At 34.6% G+C, this 26075-nt stretch overlaps 2 protein-coding genes across 10 annotated transcripts; one reads left to right on the top strand and one right to left on the bottom strand.

The window, feature by feature from the left end:
* The first annotated feature begins 11059 nt into the window (after window positions 1-11059).
* On the top strand, window positions 11060-14329 carry LOC136219757 (CRM-domain containing factor CFM3A, chloroplastic/mitochondrial-like). Of its 9 annotated transcripts, none has more exons than XM_066007269.1 (8): window positions 11072-11223; window positions 11347-11417; window positions 11551-11766; window positions 12715-13063; window positions 13166-13340; window positions 13420-13520; window positions 13623-13754; window positions 13866-14329. In XM_066007269.1, the coding sequence occupies exons 3-7, from the start codon at window positions 11762-11764 to the stop codon at window positions 13665-13667; spliced, it is 675 nt and encodes a 224-aa protein (XP_065863341.1). In that variant the 5' UTR covers window positions 11072-11223; window positions 11347-11417; window positions 11551-11761; the 3' UTR covers window positions 13668-13754; window positions 13866-14329. The 9 variants fall into 9 exon arrangements, with proteins under 9 accessions (XP_065863346.1, XP_065863347.1, XP_065863345.1 ...); XM_066007270.1 differs by having other exon boundaries at window positions 11528-11766; XM_066007271.1 differs by having other exon boundaries at window positions 11062-11417; window positions 13626-13754.
* Window positions 14330-22441: 8112 nt separating this feature from the next.
* On the bottom strand, window positions 22442-25073 carry LOC136216636 (mavicyanin). The gene is made up of 2 exons (XM_066003186.1): window positions 24784-25073; window positions 22442-22933 (listed from the first exon to the last, which is right to left on the bottom strand). The coding sequence occupies exons 1-2, from the start codon at window positions 24959-24961 to the stop codon at window positions 22533-22535; spliced, it is 579 nt and encodes a 192-aa protein (XP_065859258.1). The 5' UTR covers window positions 24962-25073; the 3' UTR covers window positions 22442-22532.
* Window positions 25074-26075: the final 1002 nt, after the last annotated feature.

Here is a 26075-nt window from a genome sequence, read left to right as displayed (position 1 = left end):
ATGTTCCTTCGGATAATTTCATTAATGAAAGATCAATTAGGGGTAGAGTAACTTAGTTAGGTGTAGAATAACTTAGTTAGAATTAGATAACTTAGCTAGGAGTAGCGTAATTCAACCTAGGAGTAGACTAATTTAATCAAACAAACTCAAAACCCCCTAAGCCTAGATAACATCCGAGATCGAGTAGCTCGGTACTTGCAGAAATAAATCCTGTGGACAATAACCTGGACTTAAACCAGAAATTTATTACTTGATAACGACGGGGTACACTTATCCCTTAGTGAGTTCTCATCTAACCTTAGGTGAGGGCGCATCAGGGCTCAAAAGAGAGAGTTCCTAACTGCTCTTTCTTATGGAAAGGGGTGAACGCTGTCTTTTCGGAGTTCTGCTCTGGGATTGGTTGGTCGGTGGGCAATGGAAGATCAATTAGTTTCTGGAATGACACCTGGCTTGGGGAGGAACCTTTATCGGAAGTGTGTACTAATCTGGTGCCTCAAGAGATCCGTAATTGGAGTATCGCTAATGTGCTGGATTCGGAGGGAGATTGGGTTTGGTCGAGATTCGAAGCTTTCCTTAATCTTGAAACGCTCGTGAGGATTCGTGGAGTTAAAGTTAGTGGTAAAGAGGAGGATGGGGATAATTACTGTTGGTCCCTAACAAACAATGGTACTTATTCATGCAAATCTGCATTTGAGGCCTTCAGTCTTAACTCGGATATTCTTCCTTCAAATTCTTGGAAGAAGATTTGGGCCTTAAAAGTTCCTTATCGCATTAGGAGGTTCCTTTGGCTTTGCGCAAAGAACAGGTTGCTTACTAATGTTGAAAGGAAGAGACGTCATTTAGTGGAGGCAGATTATTGTAGTAGGTGCAAAGTTAAGGCTAAAACTACTTGCCATGTTCTTAGGGACTGTGCAAAAAGCATGAATGTGTGGAAGAAAGTGATTCCGATCCATTTGCAATCTGCCTTCTTTGCCCATTCTGAGAATGATTGGTTGTTAAAAGGTGTTAATGGCTTGTTATTTCCCGAGATGGAGCATGGTACTATCTTGTTTGCCATTATCTGTCACCAGCTTTGGCAGTGGAGGAATACTGAGGTCTTCGGAGGAGAAGCTATTGTTATCCCTCATCTTTTTGATTATTTCTCCAAGAAAATTAACACTATTATCAATAGCTTCAAAGGGGATTATTTCACTAGTACTAATTAGAGTTCTGTTGAGCATCTTTTGGGTTGGAGTAGACTGATAGGGGTCAAAAACCCCTATCTTTGGGTACGGTTTTTGGACGAGTTTTAGCATTATTTAGTTAATAAGCGAGCATTTCTCGCATTTAAATGCTTTTGTGTGAGTTAGTTAGGAATTGGAAACGTTTTATTTATTTTTCGTTGTTTAGGCTCGTTTTATGACCAATCTAGGCAATTACGGCCAAAATAGCATGCATAGTATAATTCCATTATCTTTTGAAGCTAATTGGTCCGTAAAAAGTCGCACCAAACGAAGCGTTTGCTCAAAATAAGCGATTGACGGATCAATTTAGCCTTTGGACTAATGTTATCTGGAGTTTCTGTACGTGCGCAGGTGTAAGTTCGGGCGAAAAAGGGCATCGACGGCATTCGGCAAGCATCAAGGGCATGCCGGGCGAAAACGCTCGATGAGCGGGCCTCCGTAGGCCATGCCTGCTCGTCGAGCAGGCCCCTGGAGGCCTACTCGCCGAGCAGGCCGCCAGAGGCCTGCTCGGGCGAGCAGGATGCCTGCTCACCGAGTAGGCCGCCAGGCGCCTGCTCAGCGAGCAGGGCGCTGCTCGTCGCGAGTAGCCCTGCTCGGCGAGCAGACCTGCGGGAATTGGTCAAAAAGACCAATTCCGCCCCCACGAAGCCACGATGGACCCCACGACTTCCTACACCAATAAGGACACGAAAATAGGTCAAAAAGAGGGCCGAGTCACGCCTATAAATAGAGTTTTTCCAATGTAATTTAGACATCTTTCAATTTTGTAAATTATCTTAGCTTTCCCCTTGTAATTCCTCTCCATCTCCTCCATCTTCTTCGACTTCCATTGAAGCTCTTTCAAAGCTTTTTCTCGAGGAATTATCAAGGTCCGTTCTTAAGATTAAGTCGCCGGCTGCAGAGTAAACAGGTTCCCTGAAAGGGATTTTTGTATCTCCTTTTATCTTTCCTTGTTTGTACTCTTTGATACAGTTGCCGAACTTGACTTATTGTATCTTGTGACATTTATCTTCGCCTTTAATAATAATTTAGCTCTTGTTTTGTTCTATGATTATTTGTTTAATCTCTGTCTTACGCTTTATTCAATTGGTTTAACTCATTCAAAAGCCCCAAAATCTAGTAGGCACATATTGCGAGCTGAATCTGACCTAGTCAGAGCCTAGGAGATTGACGACCTTTTAGTTGATTAAGCGCCAATTTACTGAGCCTTAGACCTAGTTTCGGCCTTAGGGAATCACGCGCTAGGAACTTTAGGAGGGTAAGTAGGGTTAATCGCCTTGAATACAAGTGACTCAGCTTAGGTTTTTATTCAATAGACCTAATAATCTATCTTCATTATTATCGTTCATACCATGTTCCTTCGGATAATTGCATTAGTGAAAGATCAATTAGGAGTAGTTTAACTTAATTAGGGGTAGAGTAACTTAATTAGGCATAGAATAACTTAGTTAGAATCAGATAACTTAGCTAGGATTAGTATAATTCAACCTAGGAGTAGATTAACTTAAGCAAAACAAACTCAAAACCCCCTAAGCCTAGATAACACCTGAAACCGATAGCTCGATACTTGTAGAAATAAATCCTATGGACGATAACCTGGACTTAACCAGAAATTTATTACTTGATAACGACGGGGTACACTTATCCCTTAGTGAGTTCTCATCTCTAACTTAGGTGAGGGCGCATCAAGTTTTTGGCGCCGTTGCCGGGGATTTATTTCTTCTGCAATATCGAACCAAAGGTCGATTTGTTAGTTTAGGTATTCTTTGTGAATATTCTTTGTTAATATCATTTATACTTGTTTATATATACTTGCTTATATTCGACTATAACTTATACTTGTATACATAAATACTTGTTGATATACTATTACTTAAATTCTGTAACATTACTTGTACTTATAAAATCGTTCTTCCAGCAACTATGGACAACAGAGCGTCAAATCCGCCCATGAACGATCTCAACACAAAAATGGATTTCCTTGTGGCTTCATACAGCCATAATTACCAACCAAGGACACCATTTTGCGAGAGATGCGGCCAGAATCACCCCAGTAGGGTATGCCACATCAACTATTACGTACCTAGAGGTGAGAATGTAAGTTACTTGGGTAATCATCAAAGGTATAATTCTGAACCCTCAACTTACAACTACTACGATCAGGAGCATACACGATATCCACCGGCACCCTACATGGCACCCGTGGATACCCTTCCATGTCCCCATTCTAACTCTGATTTTTATGGCAGGCAAACAAAGTACTCAGAAGGAATAATGACCCTCTTAAGAGAGATATCAGTCCGACTGGCAGCCAACGAGGAGGCATGCAGGACCCTGAGTAACCAGCTTGCCGCAATCAGACAAGAAGAGAGGAAATGTCAAGAGGCGTTCCTCTTACAAGAAGAGGCAATTCAAGCCATCGCCCTAAGGAGCGGAAAGGAAGTGGACACACTCGTGGCACCTCCATCGCAAACGTATCCGTCACCTCAGGTAAGTAGGGAACCGGAAGTGGTAAGCAACCCCGGTCCCGCATCTGAAACTCCAGCTCCTGAAGTAGCTGTAGAAAAAGTAGTTAGGCCTTATACACCAAAACTGCCATTCCTTCAGAAACAGAAAAAGACCAACCTAGATAAGAAATTTGCTCGGTTTTCGAAAATCCTTAGTAGATTAGAAATAAACATTCCATTAATGGAAGCACTAGAGGAAATGTCGAACTATGCAAAATTTCTTAAAGACATGTTGTCGAAAAAGAAAAAGTTTGGGGAAAATGAGATAGTGGCTTTAACAGAACAATGCTCGGCCATAATCACCCATAAATTACCCTCCAAGCTTAAAGATCAAGGGAGCTTTACCATCCCGTGTAGGATAGGCAACATGCACATAGATAGGGCATTATGCGATTTAGGAGCAAGCATTAATCTTATGCCTTTATCAATTTTCAGGAAATTGGGACTCGGAGAGCCTAAACCAACAAACATGACACTGCAGCTGGCGGATAGGTCGATCGCACGGCCTAGAGGCATAGTTGAAGATGTATTGGTGAAGGTGGACAAACTGATCTTCCTGGTCGATTTTGTGGTCCTCGACATGGAAGAAGATGAATCCGTCCCCATTCTTCTTGGGAGACCGTTCCTTGCAACCGGTAGGACACTGATAGACGTCCATGGAGGTAAATTGGTCCTAAGGGTGCAGGACGAAGAGGTAACATTTAACGTTTATGAGTCTATGAAATTTCTTCAAGAACGCTCCAAAAGTTGTAACTTTGTAGATGCGCTAATAGATGAATGTATTGAGGAAGTTGACCTTAACATAAGAAATGCCTCTTTAGAACTCGATCTAGGTGGTGAGGAATGTGAAAACTCGAATGAACCATTTGAAGATCTCCCACCTGAAAAATGTTATTGGGTTAAGGGTAGAAAAGAGGACCTTGATCGTGAGATCAAACCTAAACCCAAAACCTCGTTAGAGGAACCTCCAAAATTGGAGCTTAAGCCCTTGCCCAACAATCTGAAATATGTTTTTCTTCAACCTCCCACAGATTTACCCGTTATTATTTCTTCTTTGTTGACAGTTGAACAGGAAGAAAAATTGGTGGAGGTGCTGATGCAACATAAAGGGGCCTTTGGATGGTCAATCCACGACATCAAAGGCATTTACCCCAAAATCTGCACGCATAGAATTTTCCTTGAGGAAGAGATCAAGCCATCCGCCCAACCTCAACGACGGCTCAACCCTAACATGAAAGAGGTGGTAAAAGCCGAGGTTATAAAACTCCTCGACACAGGTATCATCTTTCCGATTTCTGATAGCCAATGGGTAAGCCCGGTTCAATGCGTGCCCAAAAAAGGGGGAACAACGGTAATGGAAAATGAAAAAGGGGAATTAATCCCAACTAGAAAGGTTACGGGTTGGCGTGTATGCATAGATTATAGGAAATTAAACGAGGCCACCCGTAAAAACCACTTTCCTTTACCATTTATTGATCAAATATTGGAACGGTTGGCAGGGCACGAATTTTTCTGTACTTTAGATGGGCTATCCGGCTATATGTAAATTCCTGTGGACCCTTTGGATCAAGAGAAAACCACATTCACTTGCCCATATGGGACTTTCGCATATAGGCGGATGCCTTTCGGATTATGTAATGCCCCTGCCACATTCCAACGTTGTATGATGGCTATGTTTTCTGACATGGTCGAGGAGTTCCTAGAAATTTTTATGGATGATTTTAATGTTGTAGGACCTACTTTCGACCAATGTCTTGAAAACTTGGACCGAGTCCTAGAACGTTGTGAAGACAAGAACTTGGCACTTAATTGGGAAAAGTGCCAGTTCATGGTCCAAAATTGTATAGTATTAGGACACAAGGTGTCGGGAAAAGGGATCGAGGTCGATCCGGCAAAAATTGAGGTAATTGAAAAACTGCCACCTCCTACCAATGTAAAATTGGTTAGGAGCTTTTTAGGACATGCGGGGTTTTATAGACGGTTCATAAAAGACTTTTCGAAAATCACTAAACCCCTCACTCAATTATTACTAAAAGATGCTGATTTTAATTTCAATGAAGAATGTATGTCTGCATTCAAATTACTGAAAAAGAAATTAATCGAAGCACCTATTATGGTAAGCCCGGATTGGTCCCTTCCCTTTGAGTTAATGTGCGATGCCAGTGATCTGGCCGTAGGAGCCTGTCTTGGGCAGAGGGTGGATAAACTTTTTCATCCAATCTTCTATGCTAGCAAAACCTTGAATGATGCACAACAAAATTATTCAATAACTGAAAAGGAATTGCTAGCCGTAGTCTTTGCCTTTGACAAATTTAGATCTTATTTGGTGCTATCTAAGGTAATTGTTTTTACTGACCATGTAGCCTTGAGATATCTGATGAGCAAGCAGGATGCAAAACCTAAGCTGATCCGTTGGATCTTACTACTCCAAGAATTTGACATCGAGATCAGAGACAAAAAAAGGGTGGAAAACGTAATAGCAGACCATCTATCCAGGTTAGAGTCAGATCAACAAACCTTAGAACATGAGGCAATCAAGGAGGTATTTCCGGACGAAACATTGTATTCGGTACGATCTCTCCCCTGGTTTGCAGACATCGCGAACTATAAAGTCGGTGAACTACGGCTAACTCAGTTGCACAAGCTGGATGAGCTCCGGTACAATTCTTACGAAGATCCCAAGCTATACAAAGAACGAACCAAGAGGGTGCATGATAGGAAAGTACAAAAGAAAACCTTTGAAATAGGTGACCAAGTACTACTATACAACTCCCGACTGAGATTCTTCCCGGGCAAACTCAAAAGTAGATGGCACGGGCCATTCTCGGTCATCAACGCACACCCCTCCGGAATGGTTGAAATCAAAGGGAGGGATGGGGCCACCCAAAAGGTAAATGGGCACCGCCTAAAGCTTTATCTTGGTAAGAACGATTCGGACGTACAAGTTCTGCGCCTACAGACAAGCACAGAATGGGAGGCCGATCAGTAAGTTGTCTTCTCCACCCTAACTCTTTACACTCGTACTTCATGATTTGTGATGCAATGTTGGAATTTATTGCATATTTTTAATGTAAGGAGGAGGGGTAGACAAACTTACAAAAATTGTATAAATTTTAAAATTTTTGTTGCGTCGTGTCTAGTTTAGTTTAGCGTTTTTGGGTTTTGTTTATGTTTTTCATTTTTAGGACCTAAAACCGTGAACCTCCTTCGAATCTAAACTTCATTATTTGTCCTTGAGGGCTGAGAACCGAATCTAAAATTGCATGACAACTAGTTTAGGTGTAGGACACAACCCTTGTATCTGTAAAAGCATGAGCTAAGGTTTGCATTTAGACCCTACTTTTGAAGAAATGCTAAAATCATTACTTAGGTAGATAACTTAAGAATTGAAGGCATGTGACATTAAACTTGAGTTTGGGGAAAACTAGTAAACACAAAATTGAAACCCAAAGAATTGTGAGTTGAATTTGAGCCTAAGAGTGAACATCAAAAAGCTCTTTTTCTTGACATTTTTGTGTGAATGCTTTGACTTGTGGAAGATTACAGATTTTGCACCTAATACTGTGTTGAACCTACATGCAATGATTTGAGATGATAAACGATGAATCAACCTCATTAGAATTAACCCTTTTTCTTTACCTTATTTTTTCTTTTTCATCCACTCTAGGAAGCCCCTTTGAGCCTATATTTTTGTAGTTTATAGATTTTTCTTTCGTTCTAACCTATTTTTGCAAACCACAACTTGGTTTGCTACTTAACCCAAAATTTTTGCAAAGCTCAAATTGAGCCTTTGTTTTCTTCTAGCGCTTTATCTTTGTTTATGGCATTACAGTAGCAAGCCAAAAGGCTAAGAAGTGAATGAGCATCACTATCCCAAAAAGAAAAAGAGAAAAACAGAAAAATAAAAGAAAAGAAAAGAGACAAACAAAAGGGAAGAACTTCATTCCCCAGTTCTTAAAAATAAAAAACGTCTCAAGAAAACATTCCAAAAAGAAAAAAAAAGGGATGAAGAAAAAGCTCAGTCACTTCATATTTGCTAAAGCCATTTAAAGTTTGTTTTTGTAGCGCTAGAACTATTAACCCTTGTTGTACCTTTAACCCTCTAACCACATTACAACCCCGATTAGAGGCTGTTTTTGATATCATCGGAATCATATAGCATAGTAGAGGAACTCGGATGAACGTGCAAAATCAACGTAATCCTAAGCAAGAACATAAGCCGAGAGTAAACACTTTAGCCACCAAAATTGTGTGAAATGAGTGAACTACCTATAGTGAGGTGTTTTACTTAGCGATCCCCTTAAACTCGTTTAATTAAACATGTGTCCTTTTGCTTAAAACTATGACCTATGATAATTGAAATGCGGCTTTTGGATATCGTGTCTCTACTTTGTATTTCCGAATGCATGTAATTACAGATGCTCGAAATTGTGTCAAGCACCTAGTCAAACCGGGAGGTTTTCTAGCTTGCTTGTGATGGCGGGTTTAGTTTTTTAGTTTACTTGGGGACAAGTAAAGTTTTAAGTGCGAGGAGGTTTGATAGGGGTCAAAAACCCCTATCTTTGGGTACGGTTTTTGGACGGGTTTTAGCATTATTTAGTTAATAAGCGAGCATTTCTCGCATTTAAATGCTTTTGTGTGAGTTAGTTAGGAATTGGAAACGTTTTATTTATTTTTCGTTGTTTAGGCTCATTTTATGACCAATCTAGGCAATTACGGCCAAAATAGCATGCATAATATAATTCCATTATCTTTTGAAGCTAATTGGTCCGTCAAAAGTCGCACCAAACGAAGCGTTTGCTCAAAATAAGCGATTGACGGATCAATTTAGCCTTTGGACTAATGTTATCTGGAGTTTCTGTACGTGCGCAGGTGTAAGTTCGGGCGAAAAAGGGCATCGACGGCATTCGGCAAGCATCAAGGGCATGCCGGGCGAAAACGCTCGACGAGCGGGCCTCCGTAGGCCATGCCTGCTCGCCGAGCAAGCCCCTGGAGGCCTACTCGCCGAGCAGGCCGCCAGGCGCCTGCTCGGCGAGTAGGGCGCTGCTCGTCACGAGTAGTCCTGCTCGCCGAGCAGACATGCGGGAATTGGTCAAAAAGACCAATTCCGCCCCCACGAAGACACGATGGACCCCACGACTTCCTACACCAATAAGGACACGAAAATAGGTCAAAAAGAGGGCCGAGCCACGCCTATAAATAGAGTTTTTTCAATGTAATTTAGACATCTTTCAATTTTGTAAATTATCTTAGCTTTCCCCTTGTAATTCCTCTCCATCTCCTCCATCTTCTTCGACTTCCATTGAAGCTCCTTCAAAGCTTTTTCTCGAGGAATTATCAAGGTCCGTCCTTAAGATTAAGTTGCCGGCTGCAGAGTAAACAGGTTCCCTGAAAGGGATTTTTGTATCTCCTTTTATCTTTCTTTGTTTGTACTCTTTGATACAGTTGCCGAACTTGACTTATTGTATCTTGTGACATTTATCTTCGCCTTTAATAATAATTTAGCTATTGTTTTGTTCTATGATTATTTGTTTAATCTCTGTCTTACGCTTTATTCAATTGGTTTAACTCATTCAAAAGCCCTAAAATCTAGTAGGCACATATTGCGAGCTGAATCTGACCTAGTCAGAGCCTAGGAGATTGACGACCTCTTAGTTGATTAAGCGCCAATTTACTGAGCCTTAGACCTAGTTTCGGCCTTAGGGAATCACGCGCTAGGAACTTCAGGAGGGTAAGTAGGGTTAATCGCCTTGAATACAAGTGACTCAGATTAGGTTTTTATTCAATAGACCTAATAATCTATCTTCATTATTATCGTTCATACCATGTTCCTTCGGATAATTGCATTAGTGAAAGATCAATTAGGAGTAGTTTAACTTAATTAGGGGTAGAGTAACTTAATTAGGCATAGAATAACTTAGTTAGAATCAAATAACTTAGCTAGGATTAGTATAATTCAACCTAGGAGTAGATTAACTTAAGCAAAACAAACTCAAAACCCCCTACGCCTAGATAACACCTGAAACCGATAGCTCGATACTTGCAGAAATAAATCCTGTGGACGATAACCTGGACTTAACCAGAAATTTATTACTTGATAACGACGGGGTACACTTATCCCTTAGTGAGTTCTCATCTCTAACTTAGGTGAGGGCGCATCATAGACCGAGGTAAGGGATTGTGAAATTAAATACAGATGGCTCGTGTTTTGTGGACGGTAGAATTGCGGCTAGTGGGGTTCTGAGAGATGCTGGCGGGAATTGGGCATCTGGCTTTACTCAGAATCTGGGAATGGGCTCTTCCTTTACTGTTGAGCTCTGGGGTATCTTCTCCGGGCTCAGACTGGCCATTAATCTGGGGCTGAAAAAGCTGCCTGTGGATTCTGATAACCTTGAAGCGGTCAACATGATTTCTAATGTCAAAGCTATGTGCTTGAGTAATCATAACCTTGTTAAAGAGATCAGAAGATTGTGTTCTTCTTTCGAGACTAACGACTTTTCCCATGTGTATAGGGAGCAGAATAGAGTGGTTGACCGCCTTGCTGCCGAGTGACATGCAAGAATGCTGGGAATCTCAACCTTCTCTTCCCCTCCGGACTTCCTTTGTTCGATTCTGACTGATGATCGGGTGAGGTTAGCTTCCCTAGGCTAATCCTGGGATAATTGTTGTTTGTGTTGTTGTTTTTCTTTCCATTTTCTACCAAAAAAAAATTTAAGAAAAAATATTAGGTTATATTTTACTAATAAGTATGGAAGTTTTTTTTTTAAAGAAGTATGAAAATTTTCTTCTATCAATCTTAAAACTCTATTACATAATTTAAAACAAATACTATTATATCTTTTCGATAAAAATGAAAAATATAACTAAATTATTTTTCTGTATTGTGTTTTTATTTTATTGCATAAAGTAAGCACATAAAATAAATTCTTAAAAATCATAATTAATTTATGATATCTTATTTTTATGAAATATTAACATACATAAATCTTTGTAAACGCCATAAAATAGATATTTAATTTTTCACTACTGTTATATAAGATTTTTGAAAAACACTAACTATAAATTATTTATAATGTTGTAAAGCATATGAAAATGGATAATAACATATGTACACCAATTTTTTAAATTACAAACAAATCACTATATAATTACTATGAAATCATTTTTCACATTAAAAAGGAAAGGTGCCCACTATCCTCACTTCTTTTAAAAATAAAGTAATTTTGTTTGTTTATCTAAACCAATAATATAAAGACAAATCACATCCCATTGTTTTACATTTTACCTGCTACTTTTTGTACCAGTGACTACCTATTTTTGCTTTTCTTTCTCTCAATTGTTGATGTACGACTTTTGTTTTCCTTCTTGCCTCTCTCGTCCACTTCTATTCGAGGAGGCTTCTCTTTCTTCTTCTCTGGTGAATCTGCGATTTGTATCTAGAACTTCCTCTCCCCCTCCCATGGCTTCCAGATCTATACAGTCTTCTCCTCTAGGTATGGTTATTCACAGCATTAAGAGGGGCGATGTTTTCGATGTTCATACGGACATCTTCAGGTATGACTTCCTCTTTTGGATTTCTGAAACCCTAAATCATTCTATCCGAGCTCTTTCTGCAGATACAAAGCCATGGACGAACTTCAAAAATCTCTAATACTAGACTTTTCCTCTCGTTACTCACCTCCTCAAGGTACCAATGCCATTTATATCATCATCGTCGATGCTGCTCTTCTTCTTCTTATATTATTATTATTTTTTTTAAACTTTTCCATCCGCAATCGAAATTCTGATTATTTGTAGGAATTACAATCTCCTATGACTAGGTTTACACATACCTTTTGGAAGACCTCAAACTGAAGATTCTTCTTACATTTAAGTGTATCTCACTTAATATCGTTCCTAAAATGGTCTTCAGTGGGTGACATTTTCAACTTGTAGCTTGAAGTATTTCAACAACAGCTTCAACTTGCAAAAGAGCTTAATAGACCAGCTTCTGTTCATTGTGTTCGTGCTTATGGTGATCTTCTCGAGACAATGAAGTATGAAGCTCTATGCTATTACTGCTCTTCTTAATTATTTTATTTCTAATCGATATGTGATTATAAACTGGTAAAAAGAATTGGTCAAAATTGTCCAAATCAACAAATCAAGTTTTTGTTACAAGATGAGTAAAGGTGCTAAATTACTAAAAAGACGGTCTATGTTGGAGGGCCAAGGGTGTACTATACCATCCAATAAATGACTGAATGGGGATGTATAATAGCTGACTGGGTGAAAAGGCAGTAAATTTTTAGTGCAGGACTTTGGTGTGTGATTGATTTCTTGTTTTGCTTCCACTGTGTTCTTAAAGTGAACAATAAGCTATAAAATTTAAAGTTTGCGGTGACAATTGATTTATGGTCGTTTTAGATTATCTTACTCTTTAATAGAATGAAGGAGAACCTTTTGGGATGATGATGATGACTTTTCAAAAGTTATTTTCCAATCTGTTTGATGGTACTATTGCTCCTGGAAAATTTTGTAGTAGAGATAAACTACTAGCTCTAGGCAACTAAGAAACCTTTTGTTTGGTATATTGTTGGGTTGGGTGGTTTGTTTTCTGCGCCCATATAATTGTCTATGTTTGGCCAAAAGATGTCCTTTCTCTCCCTGGAAAGTCCGAAACAAACATTAAACTGTGGAAAGTTTTCAATCAGGACCTGATTGTCCTAATATTCTGCAGCTGCAGTGCCTTCTTGAATTTCATTAATATAGGTGGTGTTTGATATCCTTACTGTGTTTTACTTTTATACTTGTAATCCGACAAATAAGAAAAATGTAACTCATTATATTCAAGCTAGGTTTTCAAATGATAACAAGTAATCGTTCTGTTGCATTTACTGCAAACTGATATGACCACTTTTCTTCTCACTTTTTCAATTTGAAATTGCTACTGGGAGATATGGAAGGAACAAATGGCTAATTTTTTTTTCTTTATGTGGCTGCAGAGAGACTGGGGGCATGCTGCTTTCTCGGAACAAGGACTTTTTGGTCTTCTACAGAAGAAAGGACTTTTTGTCACCAGAATTCCCTGAAACATTGCTACAAAGGGAGAGATTGGCAAAGGCATTACATGATGATGAGGAGAAAGCGTGGTTAAGAGCATCAGCTTTGATTGTACAGAGTGCTGAACCAATGGAGCAGTCAGGAACTGCTGGTACTCTTCTTGAAACTTTCGATGTAGATGCAAAGTGGGGAAAGAGTTTGAGCAAAAATCACAGAGAAAAAATGATGAGAGAAACTGAAATAGCAAGGCATGCCAGCCTTTTCAGAAAACTTGAGAAGAAGCTTGCTTGCGTAAGTATTGTCATACGTGGGGTCACTTGCAGTGTCTTAACTTACTAAAGTACCCTAGCTAAATTCTAGAATATGAATTTGTAATATCAGTAACTCTTTCAGTGTTTTGACCGTCATTTGGCTGAACGAAGACTAATGAAAGCTGAAGTAGCCTTGTCTAAGGTGGAGTCATTTCTAACACCAGCAGAAAGACATGCTGACCCAGATAGCATAACTGAGGAGGAGAGATATATGTTCCGCAAGCTTGGTTTGAGGATGAAAGCTTTCTTACTTATTGGTAACATAAGGCTTCCTTATAATGAACTTATGGTGATTTTTTCTGAGAATACTTTATGACAAGGTATCTCTTGCTTCAGGTAGACGTGGAGTTTTTTATGGTACAGTGGAGAACATGCACTTACACTGGAAATACCGAGAACTGGTTAAGATCATTTTGAAAGCCAAAACTTTTGAGAAGGTAAAAAAAATTGCATTAACACTTGAAGCTGAAAGTGGGGGTATTTTGGTTTCTGTGGACAAAATACTGACTTGATTATTTTTCTGTTGTGCCAAGCAATAGCAGTGTGATCCCCAGACATGGCCTGAAAATGTTCAATACCATTGACCTCCTCAAGTAATGTTGGCATACTTGAAATACCAATGGTAACTTGGGAAAGAACACAAAAGAAAAGAAGCATTTGCTAGGCTTCAGGTATGGAAGACCGACTTTCAGATCTATAATTACTCGTAATTAATATTATGCTAGTGTAATGTGACATCTAATTTTGATTCTTTTGGTACTTATTTTGAATTATTGGTACAGAATTTGGCGATATAAGTTTCAAGTTCCCCAAATATTAGTCCTGCTGCACCAACTACTTTAGTGAGCAGCACAAGTTCAAATGTGCCCCTTGTTGCTCGTGTATATCTTGAGCTTGGAAATTGGCAGTGGACACTTTCTCCAGATTATGAATCCATATAAGGTGGATATCTTGGGGTTTATTCAACTAAGTAGTGATGTCTCATTACACTCTCAAAGGGTTTTCTAATGTTGCCCTGCTATTTCTAAGATGTTCCTACTCTAGGCATTTTTGTCAATTCCAGAATATAGGTGAATATGTTCATGTGCTTCACAACTACATTTGTCAAAAATTTAAATCTTTATGTTTCTTGTAAGTTGATGATTATTGTTTGTGTCACATTCGTGACTAAGGTGTAAATTAAAAGTTTAGAGCAATTTTTAAAAGATTATATAAAGATGAAGGACCAAGCGAGATTTTTGTCGAATTTGGATATATATAGGCGGAAATGTTCCAGATGAGGATATGGCATTCATTAGTTTTCTTTCCTTTTTCTTTTTCTTCTTTCATCTTTATCCGTTGTTCATTGTTCTTCGACCGTTTCTCGACCGTTTCTTTGATTTACGAAGATTCGACCATTCGAATTACTCAAAATTTAAACCATAGTATCCTTATACATAGATCTAAGTCCTAGCCGAAGAGTTTTTGAGTTTCGGCAGTGTTTGGAGGGAAATGGCTTAGACAGAGTTTAGAGGCGAATTGAACGGGTTTGTGGTTTTCAATTAGTAGCCAAGGTAAGTAACTATCAACTATATTTTGAGTTTTATATATACATATAGATATATAATCAAAGAAGTTTCAGAAATTGATATTTTAGGGTTATGCAGGAATTTATAAAATTAGGGTTTTTCCTGATTTTGCTTTTTATTGTGAAATTATGGTTCAAATGAAGCTATTCACTATGCTTCTATATGAATTTCGGATTTTACTTGATTATGTTGATTTAAGGCTTAATTTGGTTGATTTACATATATACATATATGTTTTGGGTTTCAATATAAATCTATATTGAACAAAATGAATTTGATGATTTCTTACGAATTGTGTTTGAATTGAGAAATCTGTTGCGGTTATTATTGTTATTATTTTGGATTGAAGTCCAAATATGATTTTTATCATATAAAAGGGCTAATTGAAGCCAAATGATTTTTGGTTATGAAATAGTTTGGAATTTTGATTGTGAAAGGATATTTGAGCACGTTATGATTTTATGATTTTATATCCATCGAGAGCTATCTAGATCGGTGGTTCTATATTTGAAGACCATGTTCAGTGAGGGACTTGGCCTGTGTACACAGTTTGAAAGACCTATTGGGTATGACAAAGAAGTGTCGGGTAAGACCATATGGGATAGGCAATGTTAAGAGACGTCTCGACTATATATGTGGTTATGGATTGATACTTAAGGGAAGAAACTCGAGGATGGATACAATGTTTTAAGTTCATTTGGATTATGTTTTCCATTATGATTGATTTTGATATAAGGTTTTACGTTTTATTGATTACGATTTGGGTTTGATAAAACGCTTATTTGATTATACTATAACTCATTTTCTAAAGCTATATATGTATCTATGTTAAGTAAAGTTGCTTTTTATAACGGATAGTTTCTTACTGAGATTTTTGTCTCACGTTTTTAAATGTTTTAATGTTTTTAGGTGAGAAAGTACAAGATATAGAGAAGGTTACCGCCCGATTAGGCGAGGTTTGGAAGTTGGCTGCTTATTGTTAGAATTATGGTTAGAACTTTGATATTGCAATTGTAATATAATGATATGTGGATAACTTGGAGACTCCTAAGTATTGATTATTATCTTTCTATTTCACGCCCGATGCCGATTGAGGTCATTTAGGGTCGGGTGTGATAGTTTGGTATCAGAGCTCTAGGTTAAATTCTTCGGACCTAAGGTTGATAGTAATTGCAGAATATCGATGTTTGGTAAACCTAAGAAATAATTGATAGTACTTGAGGAATATGAATATTTGGTGATATCTAAGAAATAATTGATAGTACTTGAGGACTATGGATATTTGGTGAAAGCTAAGAAATAATCGATTGAAATTTTTTGAGGATTGAGTAACTAGCTAATGAAGGGTAGACATGAGATTTGATGGTTAGTAAAATATTGGGTGTATGAACATCTAGAGATAATAGAGGATTGTCTATATAGGTGTTGCGGGAGAATCAGATCCGTATCTTAATCTTGTGATGCATTTTTAGACCAGATATAGGCCGAATCTATCATGAAGTCCTAAATGAAAGTTCTTTATTATTATCTTACGTTTCCAAGAGTTTTTGAATCGCCTTAATCGGACTCCGTGTGAAAAAGTTATGCTGAAAACAGCATATGTTGGTCATTTTAGCTTTAAACCAGAATTTGGTTTTTGTTTGATTTTTCTCCTTATTATGACTTGGAATTGATATTTGAGAGTTTAATAGTTGGCTGAAAAATATACGTATCTCAGATGTGAAGTAAGGTTAGAGTTATATAAATGATGTTTAGAGAGATACCGATGGTAGTGATCAATGAGAAGTAAAGTGAGAGAATATATTAGATGTTTGAGGAAATAATTAAGATATGAATTTTGAGGATAAAATTTGGCTGATTTTAAGCACAGTTGGAGGTAGGAAAATTAAGAGATGAATATGATATAAGAGGATGAAATTGAAATTTTGTAGTACATATATATATAGAAGTTATTTTTAGTTGACGTTTGTGTGATTATGGTTTAAGTTTATATAAGGATCAAATTGAGTGTTTATAGGTCAAATAAGAAAATCGAATGATTTATATATTTATTGAATTTTATGGGTGTAAAGATATAATTTGGAGTTTGGAGGGAAAAAACATTGATTATCATAATTTAGGTACTCTATCTTCCTTGGGTATACGGTTTTATGGTTTGGAGAAGAGATTGAAGTTTCGAGGATTATAGTCTAAATTGACATAAAGGTCAAATTGAGTAGTTATAGATTAAATAAAAAAATTGAATGACATTATAAAAAAAAATTAGGCTTTTATTGTGTTTGAGGATATTGCTCGGAGATTTCAAAAACTTTCACATTGCGATTTAAGTAAATCGTATTTGTTATCCATATAGTTTGATGAGAAACTTAAATTTATTTGGAGTTATTACCGGGATGTAGGATGATGGGTATAAGAATGATCTATATTGATTTTTCTTATATAAGGATTTGATTATAGAGGTTTTACGAAAATAAATAAGTCAATGTGTTATTCATAGAGGAAATATGTTATCGATATAAGGTTTATATTTGATTGATGATGATGACTTGAAGTTCTTATTCATCATGATTGGAGTGAAAAATTAAATTATAGATATAAGTATTATTATTATGATGAAGTAAGATTATATGCTGATGCAAATCATTGATTCATATTCTTTAAAGGTTAAGAAAAATATAATACCATACATATTAACGGTTTAAAAGTGCTATTTTTGAAGTCTATAGAATTTGGAGATATGTGAAATAGATTTGATTGATATGCAATTGATGAAATCAATTGTGATTTAAAGTGAGATTTGGTTTAATGATAGGAAGATATGAATATAAAGTGTATCATATTATATAAAATTGAATATATGATATTTGGAGTTTTATTGTGGATTTATTGGTGATGGAATTAACTAGGTTGAAGTTTAGAGTTACTAAGAGTTATGTATAAATAATTATTACAATGATGTGGAGATGGATAATGATGAAGTTAATGGAAGGAAACATTAGAATTTATAGTCTTATGATGATTATGAGGAATCTTGATAATTTGAAAAAAAAATTGTGATCTTGGAGATTATTTGAGGAAGAAAATTTAGATTAGAGAATGTGAATTTCGAGGACGAAATTTATTAAGGTGGGGAGAATTGTCACATTCGTGATTAAGGTGTAAATTAAAAGTTTAGAGTAATTTTTAAAAGATTATATAAAGATGAAGGACCAAACGAGATTTTTATCGAATTTGGATATATATATATGGCATTCATTAGTTTTCTTTCCTTTTTCTTTTTCTTCTTTCATCTTTATCCGTTGTTCATCGTTCTTCGACCGTTTCTCTACCGTTTCTTTGATTTACGAAGATTCGACCATCCGAATTACTCAAATTTTAAATCATAGTATCCTTATACATAGATCTAAGTCCTAGCCGAAGAGTTTTTGAGTTTCGGCAGTGTTTGGAGGGAAATGGCTTAGACAGAGTTTAGAGGCGAATTGAACGGGTTTGTGGTTTTCAATTAGTAGCCAAGGTAATAACTATCAACTATATTTTGAGTTTTATATATACATATAGATATATAATCAAAGAAGTTTCAGAAATTGATATTTTAGGGTTATGCAGGAATTTATAAAATTAGGGTTTTTCCTGATTTTGCTTTTTATTGTGAAATTATGGTTCAAATGAAGCTATTCACTATGCTTCTATATGAATTTCGGATTTTACTTGATTATGTTGATTTAAGGCTTAATTTGGTTGATTTACATATATACATATATGTTTTGGGTTTCAATATAAATCTATATTGAACAAAATGAATTTGATGATTTCTTACGAATTGTGTTTGGATTGAGAAATCTGTTGCGGTTATTATTGTTATTATTTTGGATTGAAGTCCAAATATGATTTTTATCATATAAAAGGGCTAATTGAAGCCAAATGATTTTTGGTTATGAAATAGTTTGGAATTTTGATTGTGAAAGGATATTTGAGCACGTTATGATTTTATGATTTTATGATTTTATATCCATCGAGAGCTATCTAGATCGGTGGTTCCATATTTGAAGACCATGTTCAGTGAGGGACTTGGCCTGTGTACATAGTTTGAAAGACCTATTGGGTATGACAAAGAAGTGTCGGGTAAGACCATATGGGATAGGCAATGTTAAGAGACGTCTCGACTATATATGTGGTTATGGATTGATACTTAAGGGAAGAAACTCGAGGATGGATATAATGTTTTAAGTTCATTTGGATTATGTTTTCCATTATGATTGATTTTGATATAAGGTTTTACGTTTTATTGATTACGATTTGGGTTTGATAAAACGCTTATTTGATTATACTATTTAATAAGGTTTTGAACTCAAGAGTCGATACACGATTATATATTTTTGGTTTTTGGTTTACTACTTTGACTATATTATGAACTTTGGTTTTGAGTATATTTCATAATGTTTTGATTAACTCATTTTCTAAAGCTATATATGTAGCTATGTTAAGTAAAGTTGCTTTTTATAGCGGATAGTTTCTTACTGAGATTTTTGTCTCACGTTTTTCAATGTTTTAATGTTTTTAGGTGAGAAAGTACAAGATATAGAGAAGGTTACCGCCCGATTATGCGAGGTTTGGAAGTTGGCTGCTTATTATTAGAATTATGGTTAGAACTTTGGTATTGCAATTGTAATATAATGATATGTGGATAACTTGGAGACTCCTAAGTATTGATTATTATCTTTCTATTTCACGCCCGATGCCGATTGAGGTCATTTAGGGTCGGGTGTGATAGTTTGTATAGAGCTCCATTCAATCTAGATTTAAATATTTTACTATTTACAAAAATCCGTCACAAATTCTGTCAGAAAAAGTCATTGTGCGATGCAAATGCTATAACATTTGCATCGGCCCTTTAAAAATGTGATGCAAATGCTACATCATTTGCATCGCTTCTTTTAAAGGGCCGACACAAATGCAACATCAATTGCGTCGACCCTTTCAAAGGGCCGATGCAAATGCTACAACCATTTGCATCAGCCGTTGGCCAATGCAAATATGATGCATTCACATTTGCATCGAGAGCTTTTGCATCGGCCAATGGCCCTAAATAGCCGATGCGGATGGCCTTTTTTCCACTAGTGTTGATGGATAGAATTAAAATTATTTTTTATTAATAATTTATGTAAAATTATACAAATGTTATGGAAATTTGTAAAGGTTTTATAAATTTTCCGTAAAGTAGTGTTAATTTTCGTAAAGTAGTTTGGTGGATATAATTAAAATTATTTTTTTATAAATAATTTAACAAAAAATAATTAATTTACGTAAAATTATACAAATATTACGGAAATTTGTAAAAGTTTTATAGATTTTCCGTAAAGTAGTGTCAATTTACGTAAAGTGGTTGGGTGGGTAGAATTAAAATTATTTTTTATTAATAATTTACCAAAAATAATTCATTTACGTAAAATTGTACAAATATTACGAAAATTTGTAAAGGTTTTATAGATTTTTCGTAAAGTAGTGTCAATTTACATAAAGTGGTTGCGTGGGTAGAATTAAAATTATTTTTTATTAATAATTTACCAAAAATAATTCATTTACGTAAAATTGTACAAATATTACGGAAATTTGTAAAGGTTTTATAGATTTTCCGTAAAGTAGTGTCAATTTACATAAAGTGGTTGCGTGGGTAGAATTAAAATTATTTTTTATTAATAATTTACCAAAAATAATTCATTTACGTAAAATTGTACAAATATTACGGAAATTTGTAAAGGTTTTATAGATTTTCCGTAAAGTAGTGTCAATTTTCGTAAAGTGGTTTGGTGGATAGAATTAAAATTATTTTTTTATTAATAATTAATAATTTAACAAAAAATAATTAATTTACGTAAAATTATACAAATGTTTACGAAAATTTGTAAAGGTTTTATAGATTTTCCGTAAAGTAGTGTCAATTTACATAAAGTGGTTTGGTGGGTAGAATTAAAATTATTTTTTATTAATAATTTACCAAAAATAATTAATTTACGTAAAATTATACAAATATTATGGAAATTTGTAAAGGTTTTATAGATTTTCCGTAAAGTAGTGTCAATTTTCGTAAAGTGGTTTGGTGGATAGAATTAAAATTATTTTTTATTAATAATTTAACAAAAAATAATTAATTTACGTAAAATTATACAAATATTACGAAAATTTGTAAATGTTTTATAGATTTTCCGTAAAGTAGTGTCAATTTACGTAAAGTGGTTTGGTGGGTATAATTAAAATTATTTTTTATTAATAATTTACCAAAAATAATTAATTTACGTAAAATTGTACAAATATTACGAAAATTTGTTAAGGTTTTATAGATTTTCCGTAAAGTACTGTCAATTTTCGTAAAGTGGTGTGGTGGATAGAATTAAAATTATTTTTTTATTAATAATTTAACAAAAAATAATTAATTTACGTAAAATTATACAAATTTTACGGAAATTTGTAAAGGTTTTAAAGATTTTCCTAAGTGGTGTCAATTTCCGTAAAGTGGTTTGGTGGATAGAATTGTATTCTACTTTATGTAACTTTAATTTTTCTTTATTTGGTGGAAACCTGTAATAACAGGCCAACTTTTAATATAATTTGTTTTATTTTAAATTAATTTGACATGTGTCGTAATATTATTCGTTATTGAAATAAAGTAAGATTACTTTGTTTTTAAAGGAAGTAACCATAGCGGACACCATAAGGAAATATTTAGATCTTTAACCGGAAATAAAGATTAACACAACATAAATTTAAATCTCAAAGAATATATACGGCTAGTGGCAATAAAAGACCTAATGGTCGCATGTGGGACTTGGAATCGAAGGACGAAAGTGTAAATTGGTGAGACACTATACATGGACCGAAATTCATTAATTAAAATATGAATTAGTAATTTGATTTAATTATAAATTAGATTATGATTATAAATTAAATTAAAGGATTATCTGATAATATTAATTAGAGGTTTTAATGTGATTGAAACTCTAATTAATTATCCCTGACAATAATTAAATTATTAATTTGATTAATAATAATTATCTAGATATAATTAGTTATTATTTAGATAATAATAAAGTGTTTATTTAATTATCTAATTAGTAATCCTATTCCGAATAAGATTCTAATTGATTAATTACACAACATAACTATGACTAGGGTTTTGAGAAGTCTATAAATAGACTCCTTAGCTTAGGAATTTTGACACACACAACAAGGGGCAAGAGGAACCGTTCCGAAACCGTCTCGGCTAATTACAATCTTTGTTACTCTCTCCTTGATCTCGTATCGATTCTGTTAGAGGCAGTCATTATGATTGCTATTTAGTCTTTCTTTTCTGTGTTGTTTATTTTATTGTTCGTGATACACGGATTAAGAGTTGTGGGCACTTCGTTTGCAACTGTAGAATCTGTTTTGACATCTCTAGCGGTTGATAGAAGGAAGTGTGTCCAGATATCGGGGTCTCATATCCTTAAACCCACTTGACTCGTGATTCCAAAATCAGGTTTGATTATGGTAACACTGAATTCTTGATTGGGTTGAATGAGACTTCATAAATCAAACTTCTAGTACGCAATCATTTTGCTGTATTTACCTGAAGATACGCTATATATTTTGAGAGTATGTTTGGACTTCTAGAGAGCCATGTATCAGAATTATATTCGTATGATATCACTTATAAATCGTTTTAGATAGGGTTATAAACCATGTGAGGTAGGGAAATATTTCCAGAGTTCACTGTCTTTGTATATAATAAATTGCTAAAAAAATTCTCCCCCAAGTGAAAATTATGGATCTCTCTATCTTTATCCCATGAAATTATAAAAAGTACAGATGAATTGCAGGTTCCATAAAAATACAAATAATCAAAATTTAATACATGTAAAACTGAACACAAGCAAAATTGAAGAGAAAAAGTCCTAAAAATACAGCTAACATAGGCTTAAAAGAGGCAGCAGAATTGGGGGAAGGTCCTGAAACTTTTGCAGCAGGAACCGATGGAGAATTGGGAGCTGCAGGAGTTGAAATAGATGATGAAGAAGGAGATGGAGCCAATTGTTGAACATGAAGACGAGGAACATTAATGTCGAGCTTCTGGCCGGCTTGGCAATGGCCAGGCACACCGCAGATAAAATAATGGTGGCCACGAGTTTTAATGGTTACTGAATCATTGCCTGTAGTGTAAGTTGCCATTGGAGCAGATGCATTGCAACTTTTGTACATGTTGTGTGTTACTCTCATTACGTTGTGAAATTGTGAATTGTATTCGAAAACTGATTGTTCCACCAAAAAACAAGCATTAATTATACACAAATCATCTACTAAAACAATGGATTATAAAAGGGATATGGTTTAATTTAGGATTAGGGGTGTATTTGCATTTATAATAAAGATTAAGGGCACACATAGATGTTATCCCATTATAAGGTTGGGAATAATCATTGTGAACCTGGAATTAAGAAACTGAGCTATAATGAAAATTAAGAAAGTGACATTGGACCAATAAATTAAGCATCCATCAAATTGGCTGAAAGATTAGAGGCAGGCGTGGCGTGGCGTGGGTGGCATTATCATGCCAAGTGCTTGGAATTAAACAACTAGATTCCTGAGTGGGTGATGATGCAATGTTATTTATCCCCACAAAATTAGTTTAACTATTTAATTAAGTTTTTAATCTTAAACATAAAATTGAAATTGTGATTAAAATATTTTGTTAGGACTTATCTGATTTGAATCTGGATTAATTTAGAGTATCTGATAATTGAATAGTAAAAAAACTATTATCACCCTCTAAAACATGCCAATCCAGATAATAGATGGGCCATTGAGTGTCTCACCACATTAAAGAGAGATGCTCTTTTACCACCAGAATTTTATTAGATAGGCAGCTTGAACAATATTAATTAAAGGTAGTTATCAATTTAAATATATAATAATATGATTTGTAGAAATATTTTATTTAATATTATATGTTTGACATAGCTTTTAGTTTTTTTTATATTTAGGATCCGTTTATTTCAGATGTTCCTTTCGTTTTTTGTTGTTAGCTATTTGATGTTTACGGTTGCTGATGCGTAGTGGATATTAGTTGTTTTTTTTTTTTTGTAAAAATGCAGCTATTTAGAAATTTTATCAAACATCTTAGAAACAAATTGGCATTTATATTATATAATGTAAATTATATAACATAATAATTATTATGATATTGTTTAAAAAAATAATTATTATGATACAATAACTCAAAAAATTTAAATGTTATAGGCTTATACGTCTCTAGCTCCCTGAACTTTGCAAGTGTCTCACCAGCTCTCTAAATTTGCTTATTTCGTATCACCAGCTTCCTAAACTTGTCCACAAAAGTATATTAGCCCCCCGGAACTTTGCAAGTGTCTCACTAACTCCCTAAACTTGTTTATTCAGTAACAACTAAATACAAAAACCATAATACTAACTCTCGATCCTCATCCACTCAATCTCTCAAATCTACAATACTAACTCTTATAATAGGTTGAAAGGTGAGAAGCGAAAAAATTACCTCTCGAATAGATGAAGATGTATTTTTAGAATTTAGGTTTAATAAGTTTTTGTATTTAGTTGTTACAGAATAAACAAATTTAGGGAGTTTGCGAGATACTTACAAAATTAAAGGAGATAATCTACTTTTATGGACAAGTTTAGGGAGCTGCTGATACGAAATAAGCAAGTTATGGAACTGCTGGTAAGACACTTGCAAAGTTTAGGGAGCCAATCTACTATTTTGGACAAGTTCGGGAGCTGGGTAATGTATTAGGCCAATGTTATATCTTGTATCATGTATAACATTATGATTTGAAACCTTTACAAAATTCTCAATGATTAAAAACTTCAAACAAAATAAAACAATTAACTTTCTTAAAAGAATTTACAACATGGGAATTGGATTATACTTTTTGGAAAGCATGAAAATAGGAAAATGAACTATATTTTTGGGATAGAGATAATTTCTGTTAGCACACAATAGCAATTAATGAAGAATTAGATAATGAGGAAAAATTGTGTTGCAGATCAAGACACATAAAACAGACCAGAAAACCAGTAAAAGGTAAATTGATGGGAAAAGAAGAGAAATAGGGAGAAAAGTTACCAATAAGATCGCCTAGATGGAAGGTTTTAGTAGCAGACCACTGTTTGTAATCGATATTACCGATGGTTGTCCATCCGGCAGTGTCTCCGACCTTGTATACAGTTGCCTCTAGTAATACTGCTTCAAACAATGCCATTGCTGTAATTACCACAGCTACACCTCTATTCACCATAGCCATCGCTGCTGCTGCTGCTGCTGCACGGAGATAGATAGATAGTTGTTTTGGGGTTTTGGTATGAGAGAAAGTGGAGTGGAGGGGCTTTTCTTTTTCTCAGCCGTTTATAAATCTTTTCAACTTACTTACATTGCCTCCTCACCACCTCATTAATTTATTTTTAATTGGAATGGAACTTTTTTTAATTAATACCCCTAATTTTGTATGGGCTTAAAGTTACTTCATTTTCTAAAATTGGTTCTCAACTTATATCTTAATCTTCTAAAATCACCAATTCAGTCTCTAACATATGATGAATTGAAATAAAATTTAGTTCGGTTATTTTATATTTTCAGTTCGATCGATTTATGTTAGTAATTTATATTATATTTTAGATTTAATTTTTAGGTTCAATTTTACTAAAGAAACACTATCAAATTGAATCAAAATTAATATATTATATTAAACTAACTATTTATATATATATGTATTCTATTTATTTCGGTCATAATTGAAATTGAAAATATCATAAATATTAATTAAAATCGAACTGAATATACAAAATAATTGCTGATAATTGAAACTAAAATTAATTGTTTAATTTAAGAAATATAATACAAAAAATAAAAAATATTTTATAAATTAATAAAATATTCATTTATCTATAAATTATTAAAATATTCATTTATCAATAAATTAATAATATCATATATGATAATAATTTTATATGATAATAATTTTCAAGATCCAACTGATATTTATTTATAAATTTTTACTATATATTTAATATAAATTCTTAATTTAGTATTATGACATTATGAGTATGGATAAATTCTCATAATAAAAAAAGTATGGATCAATCAAATCTCCGGGGATTTGTAAATTGAATTATAAATGTTCAGACCGTATTGTATCAAAATTTCGGGATAATCACGGAAAGTACAGAAATTGGAGTTGGTGGAATATAATTTATTATATGGATGTAAAAATAATTAATATTTAATTATAATTATTTTATTTTTCTATTTAGTGCAAAAACAGTTATGCAATGAATTTTATATTAATTATTCAATTAAAATAATATGCAATAATATTAAAGTACTTTCTATGTATTATGTATAATTATTTTTTACTAGAA

The sequence above is a fragment of the Euphorbia lathyris genome, chromosome 2, assembly GCF_963576675.1.
Source record: "Euphorbia lathyris chromosome 2, ddEupLath1.1, whole genome shotgun sequence".
NCBI lineage: Eukaryota > Viridiplantae > Streptophyta > Magnoliopsida > Malpighiales > Euphorbiaceae > Euphorbia > Euphorbia lathyris.
The sequence above is the reverse complement of the archived record's forward strand: the minus strand, read 5'-3'. Positions and strand labels throughout refer to the sequence as shown.

Excerpts from the sequence above, each read along its gene's own strand:
- LOC136219757 (XM_066007267.1), top strand. Across the intron at positions 13,064-13,165 it reads TTGAGAAGAAGCTTGCTTGC|TGTTTTGACCGTCATTTGGC; the intron begins GTAAGTATTGTC and ends TAACTCTTTCAG. Across the intron at positions 13,341-13,419 it reads GAAAGCTTTCTTACTTATTG|GTAGACGTGGAGTTTTTTAT; the intron begins GTAACATAAGGC and ends CTCTTGCTTCAG.
- LOC136216636 (XM_066003186.1), bottom strand. The coding sequence starts at position 24,961 with ATGGCTATGGTGAATAGAGGTGTAGCTGTGGTAATTACAGCAATGGCA. Across the intron at positions 22,934-24,783 it reads CCATCTAGGCGATCTTATTG|TTTTCGAATACAATTCACAA; the intron begins GTAACTTTTCTC and ends TGGAACAATCAG.